General features: G+C 41.8%; 1 protein-coding gene across 3 annotated transcripts in view; it reads right to left on the bottom strand.

Annotated features, from left to right (window-relative positions):
* The window catches only part of DGKG (diacylglycerol kinase gamma), a 211674-nt gene that overhangs the window by 120922 nt on the left and 68069 nt on the right, over window positions 1–22683 (bottom strand). For all 3 annotated transcript variants that reach the window (XM_043473481.1, XM_043473483.1, XM_043473480.1), the window contains exons 4-8: window positions 20672–20837; window positions 20080–20142; window positions 7518–7673; window positions 3688–3737; window positions 25–99 (exon numbers count right to left, since the gene is read on the bottom strand). In XM_043473481.1, coding sequence (XP_043329416.1) covers window positions 25–99; window positions 3688–3737; window positions 7518–7673; window positions 20080–20142; window positions 20672–20837 — 510 coding nt within the window. The remainder of the gene's footprint in view (window positions 1–24; window positions 100–3687; window positions 3738–7517; window positions 7674–20079; window positions 20143–20671; window positions 20838–22683) is intronic.

Genomic DNA, 22683 nt, shown 5'->3' with positions numbered 1-22683 from the left:
CACCCCAGGCTGTTGGAAACTCACAGGCCTTAGCTCCGTGGGATCCCACTCGAGATACTGGGCAATGTGCAGCATCTGGCTGACAATACGATCCATCTCCTAGAAAACACCAAGGAGAGAAACCAACTGAAGATGTGTTTCCAAGAGCAAGAGTCAAAATCAAACCCTGTGGGAAGATGGGCAGGGTGTCGTGTGAGAAGCAGCTGGTACAACACACTGGCATTTCATCATGAGCTCACTGTTTGTTTCTGCTCTTTATTTCTGCCTTGACCACAAAGCTCACAAGAAGCACAGACCGTGGATAAGCCAGAGGTATGCAGAAAGCTCACTGAACACTGACCTCCTAAACCCACCTTCCTTCCCCTATTCTGAGCTTTATTCTTCCCCTGTTTCCTCCTTCTTTGTGATCACGGCTCCTAAAAATACTTACAAACCAAGGCACTTCTTCCCTCCCCCTTTTCCCACACCTCATTCCCACAGTGTTAGCAACTTGGGATTCATCTGTACCCCCTGGGGGTCAGTTTCAGCTGGATGTAGGGCCACTGGGTTGGTCCTTTCTCAGGCACTATGATTCAGATTCTTTTTGGCATCTCCTTTGTATCCTTTGTATCAAGTCCAGCCCTGGGTCTGGGACTCCTGAAACAGGAAATTCATGAAGGCTATGCTTCTCTAATGAGTGAGCCTTTTGTTTGGTACCAAGGCCAGGCTCTATCTAAAACTTCACAGAATTGCTGGATGCTAATGAATTAGTGCCCCGAGAGTCCCACGGAAACACACTGGACTGAGGAAGCATTTGCACATTTAGGGTACCATCTAGGATATTCATAATAAAGTTGATTTGGGCACACGGGTTGGAGAACTAAAGCAAAGGTTAAAGGTGTTACTTTCACCAGACAGAATGCTGGATCAACATAAGCAAGTTAAAACCCAACAGGGATTTTTAACATTGTATCTCATTTAAATTAGAAAATAGCCCACTGCAAAACTGCAGATGAGGCAGTAGGTGGGGGTAAGGAAGTGGGCAGTAAGGTGGGAACAGAGTTCAGCAGATATTCCAGTGGAAAAGAGCTTGTGAATCTAGCAGGGTCCAAGATTCAATGTGAGCAAACAATGTGATTCTGAATTGGAGAATTAGACTTGATCTAGAGCTGTGTAAATGGGTTGGCATTTTCAGGAAGCAGAGTGGGCAGATTTCAGGAAGAATGAGTTCTCCTCATATGGATACTTAGAGTCCTGGAGGGGCAGGTTCAATTCTACGCCATATTTTAAGAATGACATTGCCAAACTAGAGCTTGACTAGAGTGGATAGTTAAATCTGTTTTACCAGAAATACTGTAGAAATTAGGAAATTGGAGCTTGGAGAAGATTTTAGGGAAGGTGTGGTCAGATATTCAAATACTTGAAGGCCAAAGACCCTGATGCTGGGAAAGACTGGGGGCAGGAGGAGAAGGGGATGACAGAGGACAAGATGGTTGGATGGCATCACCGACTCAACGGACATGGGTTTGGGTGGACTCCAGGAGTTGGTGAGGGACAGGGAGGCCTGGCGTGCTGCGGTTCATGGGGTTGCAAAGAGTCGGACACGACTGAGAGACTGAACTGAGCTGAACTGTGTACAACTGGTACTCTGCTGGTCAGCTATAGCGGGCAGAAATAAGCTGAGGGACAGAGGGAGGGAGGAGTTGAAGGTTGGCCTATTTTGACCTCACCATTGGGTTGGGGGAGGGGAGAGAAGGGCAGAATCGAGTTTGGTACTGAAAATTTCCCTGGTGGACTAGAGGCTTTGTTGCCGGAAAGATGCCCTCTCTAACATCATCCTCAGCAGTGGATTGGCTGTTTTAAGGTAACAGGTGAATTCTCCATTACTTGGAGTGTTCACAAAGAGTCTGGATATCCAACTGCCAAGGGGTCTTGGTGGGAAGTTGAGAGACAGAGAACTATTCTGAGACTTGCTTCAGTCCACCAATGGTACCTTCCAAACAGATCCAGAATTTAACCACTTCTCACCACCTGCAATGCTGCTACCCTAAGGCAAGTTACCATCATTTGTCTTGCTTATTTTTACAGCCTCCCAACTGGTATCCCTGCCTATGTTCCTACAGTCTAGACTCAACACAGCAGCTAGAGAGACTCTATGAGGACCTAAGTCAATCATGTCACTCGTCTGCTCAGAAACTGCAATGGTTCTCCGCTTCTCCAGAGAAAACCCTTGTAATCACCTTTAAGGCTTGAGAATGCTTTGCAGATATCTTGTCCCTTCTCATTACTTCTCTGACCTCATCTGTTCACCCCTCCTGCTCCACTCATTCTTGCCTCCTCCTTAATCTGCTGACATTCCAGGCACCCCTCAAGGACCTGTGCCCTTGCTCCCTCTGCCTGGAAGGCGCTTCCCCATGACTCACTCCCTTCAAATCCTTCAAGTATCTGCTCAGATGTCCTTCCCTCAGGGAGTCCTTCCTTAGCTCCTCTTGCTAAAACTGAAGCTCATCCAACACTTCCTTTCCCTTCTTTGTCTTCCTCTAGCACACATGTATTGGAAAAGGAAATGGCAACCCACTCCAGTATTCTTGCCTGGAGAATCCCAGGGGTGGAGGAGCCTGGTGGGCTGCCATCTATGGGGTGGCACAGAGTCGGACACGACTGATGCGACTTAGCAGCAGCAGCAGCACACATGTATATTTAACACATACTTGACTACACTTTGCAGTGTGTGTGTTTTCGTTAGAATGAAAGCATTATGAGGACCTGCATCTCTTTCCATTGGCTCACTGATACATCCCCAGGGCTTAGACCAGTGCCTGACATATACGAGATAATCAATGGGTGTTAAACAAATGTTTTAAGTGTCCACGATTCTCCGATGGTTCCCTTGCATGATCCAACCCACAGCACTGAAATGTGGCTATAGGGATCCCATTAAGACCATCTGGGGTTGAGGGGGAACCTGGATGAGGCAGTTGGTCTAGTGGACTGCTTCCCTTTCTTCCTCCCTCTGGGCTGTCTCAGCTCCATGCACTTCAACCTCAGAGCCTTTCTGGGAATGCATCCCATCTCTGACCCTGCCAGTCATGAGAACAGGACCTGTCTGATTCTATCTGCCTTCTCCACTCTCTGCCTTTTTCCTTTTCTGCCCTTCTTCCCACCCTATGATCCCCACCCTATTCCTGCTTCTTCCTGAGAGAAGGTGGGGGCAAGACTCAGGCCTTCCCAGGTTTGGTGGGATGGGATGATGTGCTTAGAGAAGATACAGCGAGACTCCTAGTGCTAGTGCCTAGGATATGAGAAGAAGGCAAGGGTGATGGCCATGCTCACCAGAAGTTACCTGCCTTCTTCCTGTCTTCCTGCCCTGGTCTCACTGCCTCTCCCCACCTCCTTTCCTCCACTCTGGAACTTCAGCAGGAAACTGAAGGGGGAATTTCTGAACCACCTGGGAAGTTAGCTAGATTTTACATCTCCCCAATCTGAGATTTTGCAATTTGGGCTTCTGGAATGAAAAAGAAAGCTGGCATTCACTCTCCTCTGGCCCAGCTCTTTGGATGTAGAAAGAGGGGGCTTCTATTCATCTCTGCAGCTCATATTGAGACACAGCTATTCTGATGATGGTGGAACTGGGAGTTTTTGAACTCTCCCTTCACCTGCTCCCCTCTCCCCTTTCTTGGATCTTGGAGGAATATTTGGAGCACTTACCGCTTGGTCCAGGAGACCATTCTCATCTGAATCATAGAGACGAAACATGACTGCAAGAAACACAAAGGCGAGGCTTGAGGAGGTCTTCCAGGCACCAGGGATGGGCTGAGACTTTGATGCCAGTTTTTAGGTCAGTTCTGACCATCACTGGGGCACAGTCTGTTACAGCCAGCTAACCCACCCTCCAAGCCACAGAGTCTGCTTCCTTACAGAGAGGGTGGGAAGAGGGAGGAGAACCAAGCCACCTGGCTTCTAGGACTGTCTGAGCAATAACTCTGTGGCTGATGAGATCTGGATCCTGAGTGTGATTCCCTATGGAGCATTCACACCTCTCAGCATCATGGGAACACAACGCAAAGCAGATGCCCTGCTGGTGGTGGGCAGACGCTGGAGTGACAGATGAGGCACTGCTTCCACTGCCCATAGGAAGGGTGTGAAGTTAGACAGTTTCAGACCATGGCCCTGTCCTACCACCTCGAGCACATCAAATAAGTCATTTATCTTCTTTAGATTCAATTTCTTCATCTGTAATATGGAGATGAAAATAATTTCTTTACCCTAAGTCTTTTTTCAAATGAAGACTAACACATAAATGATACACCAGAATCTATAGTGCCTGGAATGTAGAAAGCACTCAACAGATGTTATTTTTATTTTCTTTCATTAATAAATATTTATATATGGCATTTAATATGTATATCATCTTATGTACCTATCATTATTACTATTTAATCCTCAATAATATTATGAAGTAGTTACTGTTATAGAAGCTACTGTATTTCTTTTTCTAAAATGTCAACATGTGATTCAGAAACATCCTCTGCCATGTTCTAACTGTACAGAAGTGATGGAGGAAAAGAAAGATTTGGGAATGAATTTTGAGGAAAGGACTAAATGTTCATTTATGAGATTTGGAAACTTGCTGTTTAATTAATCTAAAAGGTAGAGATTCTGTCTGTGGGCTCAGTAGTAAGAAGGGTGGGGAGCAGAGCTGAAAATGTCTTCATTTCCTTCCTATCCTTTGAAATGTTCCCTCGTGCCAGCATTTTCCGTGGAGCCTCCACTGACCGACCCTTCGCTCATGTAACTACTCTGGACCTCTCGGGATGTACCCACAGGGTCACAGCACTCCGGTTAATTTGTTAATCTGCCCTTGTGTTGTCACTTCCTTCTACATGTTTTATGTCTCAGGACCTTGTGTATACAGTGGTGTGTCTCTGGTTGGAGTTTAAGTTATTTAAAAGTAGGGTCATGGGCTTCCAATTCTTTGTGGCTCCTCTGAATGTCCCAGTCAGAAACACTCTGGGCCCAGGTGGCTCTAATGTGGAGCCCACTTTGGTCCTACTATGAGGAGTAGAACAAGGAAGTACGAGCAAGCATCCTTTTTTTAAGGATTATATACATTATACAGAGTGAAGTAAGCCAGAAAGATAAAGAACATTACAGCATACTAACACATATATATGGAATCTAGAAAGATGGTAACGATAACCCTATATGCAAAACAGAAAAAGAGACACAGAAATACAGAACAGACTTTTGAACTCAGTGGGAGAAGGTGAGGGTGGGATGTTTTAAAAGAACAGCATGTATACTATCTATGGTGAAACAGATCACCAGCCCAGGTGGGATGCATGAGACAAGTGCTCGGGCCTGGTGCACTGGGAAGACCCAGAGGAATCGGGTGGAGAGGGAGGTGGGAGGGGGGATCGGGATGGGGAATACGTGTAAATCTATGGCTGATTCATATAAATGTATGACAAAACCCACTGAAATGTTGTGAAGTAATTAGCCTCCAACTAATAAAAAAAAAAAAATTAAATTAAAAAAAAAAAAAACCTACCAAAAAAAAAAAAAAAAAGAAGCATGGCCTTGGGCAAGTCATTTAACTTTTCCATGCTTTCTTATATATAAATGACAAAATGATACATATATCTATATACATGTATATAGATATATGACAAAAATCGTGTCACTTTTCTAGGGTTACTGTGAGGTTAATAGTGCATTTAAAGTGCTTAGCAAAAATGAGATGTTCGATGTTGAGCTTTTTTTTATTACATTGATAATAGGTGGAATTTCAGCCTATCATTTCCTATACACACACACACACACACACACACACACACACACACCCCGTTATTTTTTTAAAAGGTTTAACTTGGTTTCAATCACTAAAATCTGAGATGATTTGAATTTATTTGACTTAATTAAAGAAAACTTTAAGGACAAATGACCAAGTTTCTGCAACAAAAAATTTCAGGGAAAAAAATACGCAAACAGTCAACATAGTAACCAATGGCAGTGTATGGACTTTACTTGAACCTCCAATTTGAATAAACAACGTTTGAATTGTTTCCCATGATGGGAAAACAATGAATACTGAAAATAATGAAAACTGAATGTTTGAAAATAGTAAGGAATCATTTTCTTTAGATGTGATAACAGTGTTGTGATTATATTTAATGAAAAGTCATATTTCAGAGATACATACTGAGATATTTACAAATGAAATTATATGATGTTTGAAATTGGCTTCAAAATAATCTGGTGCAGAAAAAATGAATAGGAGGTATAAATAAAACACAACTGACCAGAAGCTGGTAATTGTTGAAGGTGGTTGATGGATATAGGGAAGTTCTTTGAATTCTCTACTTTTATCTGTATTTAAATTTTTCTATAAGAAAAAGTTCTTAAAATTAGTTTCTTTTTATCACTATTACAGGACTCAGTCTGAGAGACACTCATATGAAGAGTCTGCCATATTCTCTCTGGTAGTTATGAACAAATACAATGCCTCAAATCCAACCGAATGTGGGAAATAATTTGACATTTCCCTTTTAACGTTAGTCAGTACAAACAGAAATCTGGTACATTTGCTTCCAAATTATCATTTAAGACTGGCAATTATTAATACTTTAAACCTGTGGGGTAGATATTAAGCTCGGTTAATGAGCAAATGTTTCATCTTGTTTTTGGCAAGGATTAACCTCTGCCAGACTTCTCCTTGCTAATGTTTATTTCGTTGACTATTCTGATCGTTGACTGGAATTCTAACTTTTGCTATAATGTGTATGCTTTTCCCTTAGTGTCTCCTAAGATCCTAAGAGAAACCAAAATAATATATATTTTTAAAGAAGACCTACCTATAACCTGTTTTAAAGTTTGCCTGTAGGCTCGCAGAGGCCAGCGAGACCGTCTCCAAAGTGATTGTCTGCGAGACTGCACTTTGTGGGCTTCCCTTTCTGCTGTTATTCTCCTTCTGAAGCTTGTTTTTAAAACCAAGCTCAACTCCCTTAATTAACCAGTCTTCTTTCTCTAGAGGCCAAAACACTTGGATTGGGATGGGTGAAGACACAGAAATAAGCTTTAACAAGGGAGAGGTTGGTTATGTCTCAAGAAAAAAAAGGATTCCTCATAGTTAAAGAATTGCCTGGGCATGGAACAGGGGAAGGAAGACAGATGTTGCAAATCTTCCCTTGAAAAATCTTCTAAGGGGAGGCAGCAGCTTTCTGATTAGAGGCTTTCAGGAAATCCTGCAAGCAGAGAAAGGGATTCTTCACCTCTTTTAAAGACCCCTTCCCTTTCCAGATCTGGATTCTCAATACCAAGGTGTCAAATGCACCCCCACCCCACACAACTCATACTGTGTTCCAGGGTAGATCCTAGGAAATGTTTATGTCACTACTGGTGACAGGGCAGAAGACCTCCCTCAAGGGGGCAGGACCCACCCCCAGGATCCCAGATCAACCTCAGCCTGCTTAGGATGGATAGGACACTAGGTCTTCCTCTAGAAAAAGTCAAAGCCCCTTGACAGGGCACGTACTTACACTCTAGCTTATCCTGAGGTCTCCCCGACTCCAGTAGGGACAGGTAACACACGACATCCTTCAGGTAGACTATGGGGGCTTCTGAGCCTGAAGACTGAGCAACGAGGTTTCCCACAGGGGTCACAGCTGCTTGGTTGTTAGCAGTGATCTTTGTTTCTGCATCATGCAAAATGAAAGCATCCAAGGACACAAGGTTTAGTAAATATGAAACCCTTGTTGCCCCATTCTTTTCATGGAAGAGGCAAGAATTTTATATAAATGTCTTCAAAGGTACGGATGATGCTTTTGATCAAATAAAAAAGATATGATTAAATCAGAGGTCCTGGAAATCTAGTTTGTAAGCTTCATACTTTTTGAATGAACTGCATCCTGACCCTTTAAAGAGTCTATAGCCGTATAAGAAAGTCCCTTATGCTATGTGAATTTTTAGAAAAGATGACAGTGAATTTTAGTAATATCAATCAGGTAAATGTCATTTAGCTTAATTTTTGGGGAATACATCAAAGAGGTAATTTTAGCTGGGACTCTAAAAATCCAGACTATTGGTTATACACCAACATACCCCTTTACAATTTTCTTCTCAAGTGCATTTAAAGACAAATAAAAAAGATGAAAGTTCAAAAGAGAAAACTGGGATCAACAATCAGCTAATTTCCAGAAACTAGGAAGAATTTTCACTTACTGAAAGCCTAATCAGTAGCATAAAGAAAGTGCAGAAAGTGACTCAATATACCACAGGAGTAGAGTAAGTTTTCCCTCTGAAATTTTCCTTCTTTTCATTCTTGTAGGTAGGAAAGGGCTTCCCTGGTGGCTCAGATGGTAAATATGCCTGGAATGCAGGAGACCTGGGTTCAATCCCTGGGTTGGGAAGATCCTCTGGAGGGGGAAATGGCAACCCACTCCAATATTCCTGCCTGCAAAATTCCATGGACAGAGGAGCCTGGGATCTATAGTCCACGGGGTCACAGAGTCAGACACGACCAAGTGACTAGACTAGTACTAATAAATAGGAAAACCATTTCTTTGTCCTCTGGTTAAGAAATATGATGTTATTAACATTAATACTAACCAGAAAACCAGATACCTATATTTTACTGTGTGAATTATACTTTTTTGAGGCACTTTTAGGGCTATCTCTCTTTCCCCACCCTTTTCACATCCATGATCTTAATACTGAATAAAGGGGTACAACTCACAAAGACCACAGGAAACAGTAAAAGGAAGACTGGTACTGGAAAATGCAACCTAAGTGTTGTACTACCATGTAACAGGGTTTTGAAGGCATAAGCAGAGGGAGTGACAACCTCGATAGTAATACCTGCTGGGGAAAGCAATGCCGCCAGTACACTATTTAGAGAAGCAAAATGCCAAGCAATGGCAAACAGTTCATCTCAGGCCAACAGGGCTGTGCTAGATGAAAACCTTCCAGATCCTAGAGGTTAGCTGTGGCTTGAGAAGGTAATTACCCATCACCCAGATGGACAGTGGATGAGACCAAAAGACATACTCTGACATACTCAGAGTATGACATACTCGTTGACATACTCTGTATGGCACAAAGGGCCCTATGAAGACACCATGATGGAATCCATGAAACAGAGCTGCAAACCAAGGAAAGGAAGTTTTATCCTGAAATCTCAGGGGAACATATCTCTGGAAATGATTTCTTACTGGGCAGGACACTCAGTAGATTGCAAGAAGGTGCAACCTCTATTAAACAGGAGTAGAAAGCCTCAGGGGTGAGCAAATTGAGATGAAAACACAACAGGATGAAATAAAAACAAGGATAGTGAGATGGAGGAAATTGCTATGAAATTACATGTGCAACAGAAGTACTAAAATCTCACTGGAGTTAAAGTTATGGAAAAACTTATATAAGACAAATGTGAAAAAGTCTTTGTATTAGGTAGCTCAAGTTACTATTATATCCTCAAATTATTCATTCAATAAAACACTATTATAGTGACTTCCACGCCAACTAAGTTGGAATAAGAGGGACCAGTTTTACTCTCCTACTGATGCAACTAAAAAATTGGACAAAAGATACAAAACAATGGTTCATAGGACACTGAATATGGCCAGCACCAAAGAGTGATCCCAAGAGTGGGAAACAATTGAGGTGATGCCTGCAAATGCCACATCTTACTGACTGGAAAGTTTCTAGACTGTGGCACAAGGAGGGAAGCCCAGGGAGGTCCTGGAAATCTCTGTGAGTTGCAGAGATGCAGCTGGGAGTCTGGGGAGCTCACGGTGGGTGGAATTCACAGAGCAGAGCCCTGGAGGGGAGGCAGCTGCTCAGAGAGAACTCCAGCTGTCTCTGCAGAAGGTCCTTTTAAGTAACTGGCTGGGAGTTCCCTCAATTACTCATCTGAGTAGTGATCAGCACACGTGTGAAAGGAAACTACCTGAGGCTGCGGAAGGAATCCAGATGAGAGGGAAAAATCCCCGGACTGCACAGGGAACCAGGCATACAGTCTATTTCCAGCAATCAAAATAGAAACCTCCTATAATTAATGAACCATTAAGTAGAGTACTCAGAAGAGTTTTGCCTTGATAACTGGGAAAAATTAGCCCCAGAGAAAATGCCTCCCTGGTCCTATTCGACAAAGCTTTAAAAGCTTGACCCCTAAAGGTCAAACTATTTCCAAGTAAACCTAAGTGTATCCCAAAACAAAGCTCAAGAATATTTATAGGAGCACAAAAATACCTAGTACCAACACTGTAAAAATTTCAAAGACTGGCATTCAATAAGATATTGCCATGTATACAAAGCAAGTATGAGTAATAATAATGAGAAAAATCTACTGAAATATATCCAGAATGATACAGATGATATGATACAAAAACTTTAAAACAGTTACCATAACTACATTCTGTATATCCAAGAAGCTGGAGGAAAGATTGAACATGTTAAGTAGAGATATGAAAGATATTTTATGATGTTCACATCAAGTGTCTAGATATGATGTTAAATGAAAAATACAAATATACTGAGCCGTGTTAACAGCAGATTAGATACTGCAGAAGGAAAGATTAGTGAATTTGAAGCACTGCAACAGAAACTAGCCAAAAAGACTATATTAAAAAAAAAAGTATCATACCAGTGAGCTGTTGGACAACTTCAAGTAGTCAAACAAACATGTAATTGGAATACTTAAAGAGGAGTCAGGAGCAGAAAAATATTAAAGAAATAATGGCTGATATTTTCCCAGATTTGTTACATGATAAAAACTATAGAATCTCAGACACAAGATGCTCAATGAAAATCAAACATAAGAAATATATAAAACTACACCAAGGAACACCAAAATCAAATTGATTAAAATCAGTGATAGAAAATAAAAAAAGAAACCAGAGAAAAAACACCTGATATAGAGAAAAACAAAGATAAGAATGACTATAGTTTTCTTACTGGAAACAAAGCAAGCAAGTAGCCAGTGGAACAACATCTTTAAAAAAGTATTAAAAGAAAAAAACCTGTCAAATTAGAATTCTTGATTCTGCAAAATATCTTTAGGAAAAAAAGGCTAAATAAAGAACTTTTCAAATGTACAAGTTATATAGAACTACATTACAAAAAATGGTAAAGGAAATCTTTTTACAAGAATTACAATCTATGGAAACCTGGATTTGCACACAAGAATGATAAGCATTAAAACTAGTAAACCATGTAGATAAATATAAAGAATATTTTTCTTATTAACTAAATCTTTTAAAAAGATAGCTAACTATGACAATAACAACATGTTGTATTGTTTACAACATGTAGAAGTAAAAAAGCACAAAGACCTGGAGAAATAGAAGTATGTTGTTGTAAATTTCTTACAGTATATGCAAAATGAAATACTACTACTTGAAGGTACACTGTCATAGTTAAAACAACTAAGATAACAAAGGAGATAAACACTCATAATTAGAGAAATGCAAATCAAAACCACAATGAGGTACCATTACACACCAGTCAGGATGGCTGCTATCCAAAAGTCTACAAGCAATAAATGCTGGAGAGGGTGTGGAGAAAAGGCAACCCTTTTACACTGTTGGTGGGAATGCAAACTAGTACAGCCGCTATGGAAAACAGTGTGGAGATTTCTTAAAAAACTGGAAATAGAACTGCCATATGACCCAGCAATCCCACTTCTGGGCATACACACTGAGGAAACCAGATCTGAAAGAGACACGTGCACCCCAATGTTCATCGCAGCACTGTTTATAATAGCCAGGACATGGAAGCAACCTAGATGCCCATCAGCAGATGAATGGATAAGGAAGCTGTGGTACATATACACCATGGAATATTACTCAGCCATTAAAAAGAATTCATTTGAACCAGTCCTAATGAGATGGATGAAGCTGGAGCCCATTATACAGAGTGAAGTAAGCCAGAAAGATAAAGAACATTACAGCATACTAACACATATATATGGAATTTAGAAAGGTAATAACGATAACCCTATATGCAAAACAGAAAAAGAGACACAGAAATACAGAACAGACTTTTGAACTCTGTGGGAGAATGTGAGGGTGGGATATTTCAAAAGAACAGCATGTATACTATCTATGGTGAAACAGATCACCAGCCCAGGTGGGATGCATGAGACAAGTGCTCCGGCCTGGTGCACTGGGAAGACCCAGAGGAATCGGGTGGAGAGGGAGGTGGGAGGGGGGATCGGGATTGGGAATACATGTAAATCCATGGCTGATTCAAAGAATAAAAAAAAATAAAATAAAATAAAATAAAAAAAAAAAAAGAAAAAAGGAGATAAAGTAAAATCATAAAAAATTCGATTAATTTAAAAGTATTCAGAAAAAAGAGAAAATGGGAATAAAAGAAGAGAATGGAAAAAAAAAAAGCAATATAGTAGTTGTAAACCTAATTACATCAATCATCACAGTAAATGTAAATGTTCTAAAACTCTAAATGGCAGATATTGTCAGAATGGATTAAAAAATAAGATCCCCAAACATGCTTTCTATAAGAAAGTCAATTTAAATATAAAGACACAAATACATTGAAAGAATGAAATAAGATATACTATAGTAACACTAGTTAACTAAGGTGGTTTTATCAGTTATGAGGAGCCTGGTGGGTTCATTGGGTCACAAAGAGTTGGACACGACTGAACGACTCACACTTATCACACAAATTTCAAAACAAAGAATATTACTAGGGATAAAGAGAGTCATTTCATAATGATAAAGAGGTCAAGTCATTAAGACCACATAATACTCCTAAACATTCTACTTCCTGGTCTTTACTCAAAAGGAATGAAAGCTGTCTGTATAAAGACTTGTATATGAATATTCACTTTAGTTTTAATAGCCCAAAGCTGGAAATAACCCAAATGTCCATTGATAAATTAATGGATAAACAAATTGTGGAATATCTACCTGTATATGAAAATACTAGTCAGCAATAAAAGCATACTAATTATTGATATACCCAGCAACATGGATGAATTTTTAAATTATGCTTGATGAAAGAAGCCAGATGGAAAAAAGTACATACAGTATCAATCTATTCATATAAAATCTAGAAAATGCAATCTAGTCTATAGTGACCACAAGCAGATCAGTGGCTATATAGAAATGGAAGTGGACGCATAAGGAGGGTGTGAGAAAAGGACTATTAAGGAAATTTTTGAGGTTCATGAATAACTTCATTATATTGGTATGTGCTGATTTTATTGATGAATACAGACATAAACCTTACTAACTGTACATTTTAAATGTGTATAATTCATTTTATGCCAATTGTACCTCAACAAAGCTGTTTTAAAACAAAATTATGTGCAGATAATGTAATAGTTTATTACATTGTTGTTGTTGTTTAGTCACTCAGTCATGTCCAACTGTTTTGTAATCCCACAAACTGAAGCCTGCCAGGATTCTCTGTTCATGGGATTCCACAGGCAAGAATACTGGAGTGGGTTGCCATTTCCTTCTCTAGGGGATCCTCCTGACCCAGGGATCAAACCCATGTCTCCTGAGCCTCATGCATTGGCAGGCAGATTCTTTACCACTGAGCCACCTGGGAAGCCCAGTACTCTACATAGAGCACACTAAAGGCTTCATGCAAAACCTATAAGAACTAATACATGAATTTGGCAAAGTAGCAGGATAAAAAAATTAATACACAGAAATTTGTTGCATTTTTTACACTAAAAATGAAACATCAGAAAGAGAAAAAATTTTTTAAATCCCATTTAAAATTGCAATTAAAAACCTAGCAATAAACCTAACAAAGGAGGTAAGAACTATAAAACATTGATAAAGGAAACCAAAGATGATTCAAAGAAATGGAAAGATACCCCATGCTCTTGGATTAGAAGAATTAATATTGTTAAAATCACCACACTACCCAAAATAATCTATAGATTTAATGTGATCCTTAACAAGTTACTCTTTGCGACCCCATGGACTGCAGCCTCCCCGGTTCCTCTGTCCATGACTGAGCAACTTCACTTTCACTTTTTAAACAAATTACCCATGACATTTTCTACAGAACTAGAACAAATAATACTGAAACTTAGATGGAACCACAAAAGACCCAGAATTGCCAAAGCAATCCTGAGGAAACAGAGCAAAGCTGGAGGCATAACCCTCCAGGACTTCAGAGGTACAGTAATCCAAACATCATGGTATTGGCACAAGAACAGATGTATAGATCAATGGAACAGAATAGAGAGCCCCCAAATAAACCCATATACTTGAGGACTTCCCTGGTGGCTCAGATGGTCAAGCATCTGCCTACAATGAGGGAGACCCAGGTTCAGTCCCTGGATTGGGAAGATCTTCTGGAGAAGGAAATGACAACCCACTCCAGTATTCTTGCCTGGAAAACCCCATGGACTGAGGAGCCTGGTAGGCTACAGTCCATGGGGTCGCAAAGAGTGGAACATGACTGAGCAACTTCACTTCACTTCACTTGAAGCTAATTAATCTTCAATAAGGGACAGAAGAATATACAGTGGAGAAAGATAGTCTCTTCAGCAAATGGTATTGGGAAAGCTGGACAGCCAGATGTAAATCAATAAAGTTATAATATACCCTTACACCAAATACAAAAGTAAACTCAAAATGGTTTGAAGACCTAAATATAAAATAGGACACCATAAAAACTCTTAGAAGAGAACATAGGCAAAACATTATCTGATATAAATCATAGCAGTATTTTCTTAGATAATTTTTCCAAGGCAAAAGAAAAAATAAAATAACAATCAACTTACAAGTTTTTGTATAGCAAAGGACACCACCAACAAAATGAAAAGATGACTTATAGAACAGGAGAAAATACTGACAGATGATGTATCTAGCAAGAGCTTAATATTTAAAATACTTGACAAATGTGTGTGTTAGTCACTCAGTCCGTGTCCAAGTTTTTGTGACCCCATGGATTGTAGCCCACCAGGCTCCTCTGTCCATGGGATTCTCCAGGCACGAATACTGGAGTGGGTTGCCATTTTCTTCTCCAGGGGATCTTCCTGACCCAAAGATCGAACCTGGTTCTCCTGCATTGCAAGCAGATTCTTTACTGTCTGAGCCACCAGGGAAGCGCAAAATATACAAATAGTTCATACAACTTAATATGAAAAGAACCCAATCAATAACTGGACAGAAGACCTAAATAAATATTTCTCCAAAGAAAACATATAGATGACCAATAGGCACATGAAATGAAGCTCAACATCGCTAATTACTAGAGAAATGAAATCAAAGTCACAATGAGGTATCACCTCATACTGGTCAGAAGAGCCATCATTGAAAATTGTACAAATAATAAATGCTGGAGAATATATGGGAAAAAAGGAACGTTCCTACACTGTTGGTGGGAATGGAAATTTCTGTAGCCACTATGGAAACAAGTATGGAGGTTCCTTAAAAAACTAAAGCTAGAACTACCATATGATACAGCAATCCCACTTCTGGAAAAAGACAAAAACTCTAAATAGAAATGACACATACACCCCAATGTTCATAGCAACACTATTTACAATAGCCAAGGTATGGAAGCAACCTAAGTGTCCATCAACAGATAAATGGGTAAGGAGGATATGGTTTGTATATATATAATGGAATATTATTCAGCCATTTAAAAAGAATGAAATAATACTATTTGCAGCTATGTGGGTAGACCTAGAGAATATCATACTAAGTGAAGTAAGTCAGAGAAAGAGAAATATTATATGATATCACTCATCTGTGGAATCTAAAAAATAATACAGGCAGTGGGAGGAGGAATAAATAGGAGAGGGGATGAAGAGATACACACTATCATATGTAAAACAGATAAGCAATGATGATTTACTGTATAGTACAGGAAACTATGGGCTTCCCAGGTGGTGCTAGTGATAAAGAACCCGCCTGCCAATGCAGGAGACCTAAGAGATGTGGTTTCCATCCCTGGGTTGGGAAGATCCCCTGGAGGAGGGCATGGCAATCCACTCCAGTATTCTTGCTTGAAGAATCCCATGGACATAGGAGCCTGGTGGGCTATAGTCCATAAGGTCACAAGGAGTTGGACATGACTGAAGCGACTTAGCACACATGCACTCACAGGACACTATATCCAGTATCTTGTAATAACCTATAATAGAAAATAATCTGAAAAAATATACACCTGAATCACTTTATACACCTGAAACTAACACAATATTATAAATCAACCATACTTCAATTAAAAACATCAACATTATCCTTTTCCAAAGACGTTTTGGTTACCAGAGCTGTGACTGGATTGTTTAAGTCAGTTTGGCCTATTATTCAGTCCAGCAGTGGAAATGCTGGGGTGCAGGAGGATTGAGTGGCATACGGTCCCAGTGGTGTTCCACCTGCTCATGCTACCTTACATGAAATACCCCTAACTCACAGCCATTGAGCACATCCCTCAGGGATTGCCCTCTTCCAGAGCACAGAGGTTCCATCCAGGTGCCACATCACACTCCCTTCTTAGTGATGGTTCCTGGGCAGAGCTGACTTGTTCCACCTTCTTTCTAAGTCTCTCCATTACTTCTTGCCTTCCAGTTGGGCAGTGTGGAAAGGATACCAGACTAGAAGCAGAAACCTGGGTTTGTGCTAAATGATGTGTGATCTTGTACAAGTAGGCTTACTCCCCATACCCAACCTCAGTCTTCCATCTGTTAAAAGACAGACTTGTATTAATATTGATGTTTAACAAAAGTTGTGAATGACATGAAAAATGTTTTTGAATATAATGCTAAATGAAAAATCTGGATTCAAAATCATATATATACAATCTGATTCCAGTTTTAGAAAAAATTTATGGAAAAAAAAGACCCCTACAAGGATAGGGGTGTGTGTGTGTGTGTGTGAGAGATAGCATTGGAAGATTTAGATGATTTTGTTGTTTCTTTCGTTTTCCCATATTCTTAGAAAAATTTTTTTTCACAATGTGTTATTTTAAATTAAAAAATGGAGGGATTTTCCTTGAGACTCCAATAGTCCAAGCTGCTGAACCATCTCAACTGCCTGAGGAACCAAATAAAAACCAGAAGAATGAAGTTCACGCTGTTTATTCCATTTTGTCCTGGGCATTCGGGAAGGGGTGAGATCGGCCTTTCCTGAGCTGACATTCTGACAAGGACAGGCTGCTCGAGGCCCTGAGCTGACCTCTGGACTCAGTGAAAGGCCTTCTCTGCTATGCTTATGGATCCAGCCATGCCCCCACCTGGCTCCAGGAATGAGTAATTAAAGTGGGTGGTTGTAGAACTGAGCTTGGAGCTTGATCTGGTAGGTCTACATAGGCCATATCAAATGAGAATTAAGTTTCTTCCTCTGGCTTCTGCTGGGGCACCAGGAAAAGGGTGAAATTTTCAACAGATGGCCTGATCTAAAGTGATTCCAGAACTTGGCTCTTTCTTGCTGGCAGAGGCCCCTCTCTGCGGTGTCCACCTGTCCCTACATTCTTGTTTCTGCTGAACAGGGGCATCTAATTAAGACATTTGTGGAAGGTGGCCCAACAGGAAAAGAATTTGCTACTTAAAATCTCAAGTCTCAAAAGATGAAAAAATGTTGTACCAGCAGTCAGATAACTGGGCCAGCAGTCAGATAACTGCCCTTTCATGACTGAACCACAGGAGGCTAGCATTCTCTCTGCAGAGGAAAACAGTCCCTGACAAATCACTTCTCCAGGAGAGAGTCTCTGGAAGTTACTCTGAGACTCAAAATGAAACAAATATAGCAAATAAGCATGGCGGTCAAATAAGCCAGCCAACGCCTGTTATTGTCATTGGTTATATTTTCTCAGATATCACACAATGACAGCCCTCACCAAGTTCTTAGAAACTTCAGCCACAGAAACAAAACCCTGTTCAGACAATCTGGAACCTCAGGGAATGAAGTGTAACTTCTCTCAGGCTCCTCTTGAAGTTCCAGATCCTTGGACTAAGAAAATCTCTGGACGAAGAGCCTGGGTAAGGAAGAAGACAGCTTTCTCAGTTGATTTTCTTGCTGAGAGTTTAGAATCTCAAAGCTCCCAGTTTGAAGCTTTTCTTTCTACCATAGAATAGAATGATTTATGTCATAAAATGCCCTCTCTATTCCACATAAGATTTATTTATGACCTATCCATTCTGACCAGTGGGCCCTGGACCTAGCACGCCTGAGTGAGATGCTAGGCAGAGGAGTGGGTGAGCCTAAACTTTGTAGTCTTGCCCTGCTGCTGGCCGTGAAGACCTCAGGAATGCAGCGATGCTCCTAATTTTGCTTTCTGAAGCTCTAGGAGAAGCCTGGAATTTGATTAGTTTATGGTCCAGAGGCAAGTCTCCTTTCCCAACCATGTTCTGCTTTCCATCTGGAGTGAGTTTTGATCTCATCAGTCCTTCAGTGACACATTGAAACCTCTATAATCCTCTAGTTGCCCTTTTTGCCATGACTAGAAAAAAAGATCAGACCTACATGTAGCATCTGCTTAAAGAAATTCTCTCATCCCAGGTCCCTGTTACAGTCGTTCTCATTCTGTATTATCTTTTATCTATCCTGCCAGGTATGTATGTATTTAGATAGATAGGTATCTAGGTAGGTTTGAAAGTATTAGTTGCTCAGTTGTGTCTGACTCTTTGTGACCCCATGGACTATAGCTAGGCAGGTAGGTAAGTAGACAGATACATTAAAAACTGCATTCTTTATCTGCTGGGCATGTCTTAAGAGCTGGAATTCACCAATGTGTATCAATCTTTTCCAAACAATAATGCAAGGGAAGAAAGGTTTGTCTCCCTTAGTTCAAGAGCAACCTAGGAAGGACACAGTCCCTGAGGGTCCTTCCATGAAAAGGGGATGCCCAGTGGATACATTTGGAGACTGAGGGTATAGACTGAAAGAGATTTTGGCAGACACAATGAATTGAGAATAGGGTGACTTCTGGAAGGTGACCTGAATGATAATTGCTGAACATTTACTCTGTTCCAGGCACTACTGTAAGCATCTTATACACATAACTCACTTAACCTCTATATTAACACTTACTGTCATCTCATGTTACAGATGGGGAAACTGAGGCCCGAAGACATGATCCAAACATACCCAAAGTTACAGAGATAGATATTGTCAAAGCTTGGCCTCATACCTAAGAACTCTACCTCTGAAGCCCAGATTCTTAGCCAATAGTCTTATTGTCTGACCCAACTTGAATGGATTGTATCCAGGAAATTTGTATTATATCTTAGAACAGAGGTCAAGGAGGATAATATTTTCTTTCCAAGAGCTTCTGCCCTTGGGACAGTGCCTGTCAATGGAGAAATGGCCTCCCTTTGATAAACGTGCCCGGGAAGGTTCTCCATCAATCATGACCCAAGAGCTGGTGCACAGACAGCCAGGCATGATGGCAGTGGCCCCAGGGGGAGTGCAGCCTTGATCATCCCCTTAGAACCTCAGCAGACTGGTGCCTTTACGTGGAGACAAACCTTAGTCTAGGCATCTCAGGAGAGACCACTGCTTCCTCTTTCAGTGTAGGAAAGAGCAGCAGCTTGGGGTCTGAACAATCCTGGGTTGACTCTCTAGTCACACAGTGGTATGGAATCTCTTAACGCCTCAGCTCAGTGTGTGAAGGGGCGTGATTACAAAGGCCGAGGTGAAACATGCAATAAAAGCAGGTGCCTGGCAAATGTATCATCAAAAGAATGTTAGCCAGCTTCCTCTTGCTTCTCTCCACTTGTTCAAACAAGTGCATGCAAATATTGTTGGAAATCAACCAAGCATGTTCTCACCTTCTCGCCCTACCCACTCTTAGCCATTCCGTGATAGAGTCATCTCCACCGCAGCCCTATAGCCACTTCTTCACAATACACTCTCTGGCTCTGGCTCTCTTTCTCTGCTCCCCTTCTCCAAAACCCCCATTGTACACATTCTCCTTCCCCCACACTCCTTTGGCTAGACAGATCCATCAGAAGTAAACAGCTAAGGAGCTGTCGGAAGGCCTGACCTGCCCTTCTGAGTAGATGAGACCTGTTCAAGGATATACTGTTACATGGAGACAAAACTGCTAGTCAGATTCCCCCCTGCCCCCAGGAATGAGGTACCTCCCGCTCCTCCCCCAGAGACTCACCCATATCAGGGGCACAAGCCTCGTCTGCTTTGGCGGCATTATCTGCATTCTGTATGTCGGAATCTGGGAAATAAAAAGAAGATATCATGACCAGCCCCTGTCCTCTAGGTTTTTTGAGAGGTAGAAGACCCTACAAAGTCTGGATCTCTTGGGGTATACCAGTGTCTCTGGTGTCTGCTGGGTTCATGCTCACTTACTGGAGTTGGCTATGTCTTCCCCATTACAGCCCAAACTCTAGAAAGGCAGTAACCACACCTTCCCCCCGCTCTAAAACTCTCAGGGCACATAAGCTGACTGTGCTCCCCAGGAACTGGCAACTTTTGTGGAAGACCCACCCCTGCTGCCATACATTATGTTATGCCTCCTCTTCCCCATCCTCTTCTCTGATTCTGAGTGTCAGGCATTATGAGAGATGTCAGTCAGGATTTCCTGAGAGGGCAGGAGTCCTGGTTCCTTGATCTCCATTCCCTCCTCCTCCCCATAGGGAAGTTACCGTGCACAAGGGACCCTCTGGGAGTGCAGTCCGAGCCTGTGGCAAGTGGGTCAGAGCTGCAAAATCTCCCTTCCATCTCGGGGATGCTGGTCCAGGTACCTGGGCCACTGGCCTCGCTGTGGCTGGCTCCCTCCTTCGGGTGCTCAGGGGTCTCCTGCCGGGGCTTCTGGCTGAAGGCCAGGAAGAGGTGTGTGCTCAGTGGCTGAGGAAGGTCCACCTCCAAGTACGCCTTCATGAACAGCTTGAAGACGTCATAGCTGATTGGCTGAGAAGGGATGAGGAGGGACATGTCAGTGGAGAGACGTGAAAAGACAGAGAAGTGAGTGGGGAGAGAAGAAGGAATTGGGGAGCTGGCAGTGGAAAGGCAAGTTGGAGGGAGTGGAGTGATTGTTGGGGGCAGGAATGAAAAGGCTCAGGGTGCGATAGAGAGTGACAGGTTCAGGGAGCAGGGGTGGGATGTAAGTAAGAGAAAAAACTGGTGGTTATATGTTGGGGCTTGCTAGGACACAAAACCCTAGCAGGCTTTTGGAACATGTCTAAGTTTAGGCAGAAAAGGGGGCAATGGAGAGTAAGCCCTGGGAATGAGGGCTCTGCTTGAGTCCAGCCCCACATGAGGGTTTTGATTCTAATGAGCAGGACTAGGTCAGTGCCCTGGAATCCTAGTTAAGATGAAGACGAGGGGAGAGGGGAGAGGGAAGTGGGGCGGGCAAGACAGGGGCATGGGATTAAGAGGTTCAAACTACTATGTGTAAAATAAATAAGCAACAAGGATATATTGTATTGCACAGGGAAACACAACCATTATTCTGTAATAACTTTAAATGAAGCATAATCTATAAAAATATTGAATCACTATGCCGCACACATGACAATAATATAATGTCATAAATCAGCTGTACTTCAATTAAAAAAAGATGAAGAAGGATGTAGTTGAAAACACAATGGAAAGCAATTGCTCTTCTGTGGTATGTCAATTTTTTTGCTTATACTGTGAGGGATGTGGTTCCTGAGGATTCAGGTCCCAGAAAATAAAAAGGGGACAGGCTCCATTCTTCATTACTTTCATAATTGACCTTCTTTGGAGAAACCTCAAGATAACAGGGGAGGGTGTGTGTCTGGTTCAGTGGTTCTCAAAACATGTCCTTGTGAAGGTTTCAGGCTCCAGGAGAGAAGAACAGGATGCCAAGGACAGAAGGTAGAAGCAAGAAGCATGCCAAAAACTAGCACCTCTCCTTGCTGTATGTTGCCCAGTGCTGCCTGGCTTCTGGTCCCAGGTTGGGGGGACTGCCAGAAAGAGCTGCTGCTCTCAGCAAACACCCGACAACAACAGCGTGCAGTGAGTCATCACTGGCTTGGGTTTTGATGGCATCAGATTTTTCATCAAATCGGCAGATGCTCCTGGAAATCATCTGAGGAAGTGCTGCTCCAAGATCCGCTGTGCAGGCTTTTGTGAACAATAGCGATAAAAATCCCTTTTTGGGAGGCTACTTGGCTCTCCCTGAAAATGTGAATAGCATTTAACCCCTTGTTTCTTCTGGAAGATCTGAGAGTCTTCCCAGAACCAGGAGCTGGCTGGCACATGCACCATCAGGTTTGCGATACTAAGTCTTGGTCCTTAAAACAAGCAACGCTCACTCTCTGGACCACACTGGGAGGGCGCTTGCAAGGTGGCTTCTCTTTGGCCTCAGGGCAGGCAGTTCAAATATCTCCTTGGCAGAGTGGAGGAAGCCTGATTTGGCTGGACAGAGGATAATGAAGGGTCTTACCAGAGGAAGGATCTCCGAGCAAATGGTGGAGTCACATTTCTGGGACAGCTCTCAGTCTCCATCTCTCTCTCTCTGCCTTTCCTGAATTTTGTACTCTTTCTGTCCTGTCTCCACTCCCTCAACACTTGAGAATGTCTCCTCCTCTCACATCCTCTGCCATTTTCCCAGTTCACAATGGCAAAATCTTCTACCTTTCAAGTGGAACCCACCAATATGACCCTGGATTTTACCTTCTCTGCCTCTTATGGCATATCCCAGCACCTGCTTCTCTACCTGTGAACACGTTCAGATCACTCTTCCAAAGAAATTATTGGTGGCTTGAGCTACTAGCCTGTGCTTCTTCCC

Source organism: Cervus canadensis, chromosome 7 (genome assembly GCF_019320065.1).
Source record: "Cervus canadensis isolate Bull #8, Minnesota chromosome 7, ASM1932006v1, whole genome shotgun sequence".
Lineage (NCBI taxonomy): Eukaryota > Metazoa > Chordata > Mammalia > Artiodactyla > Cervidae > Cervus > Cervus canadensis.
This window is presented reverse-complemented; position numbering and strand designations above follow the sequence as displayed.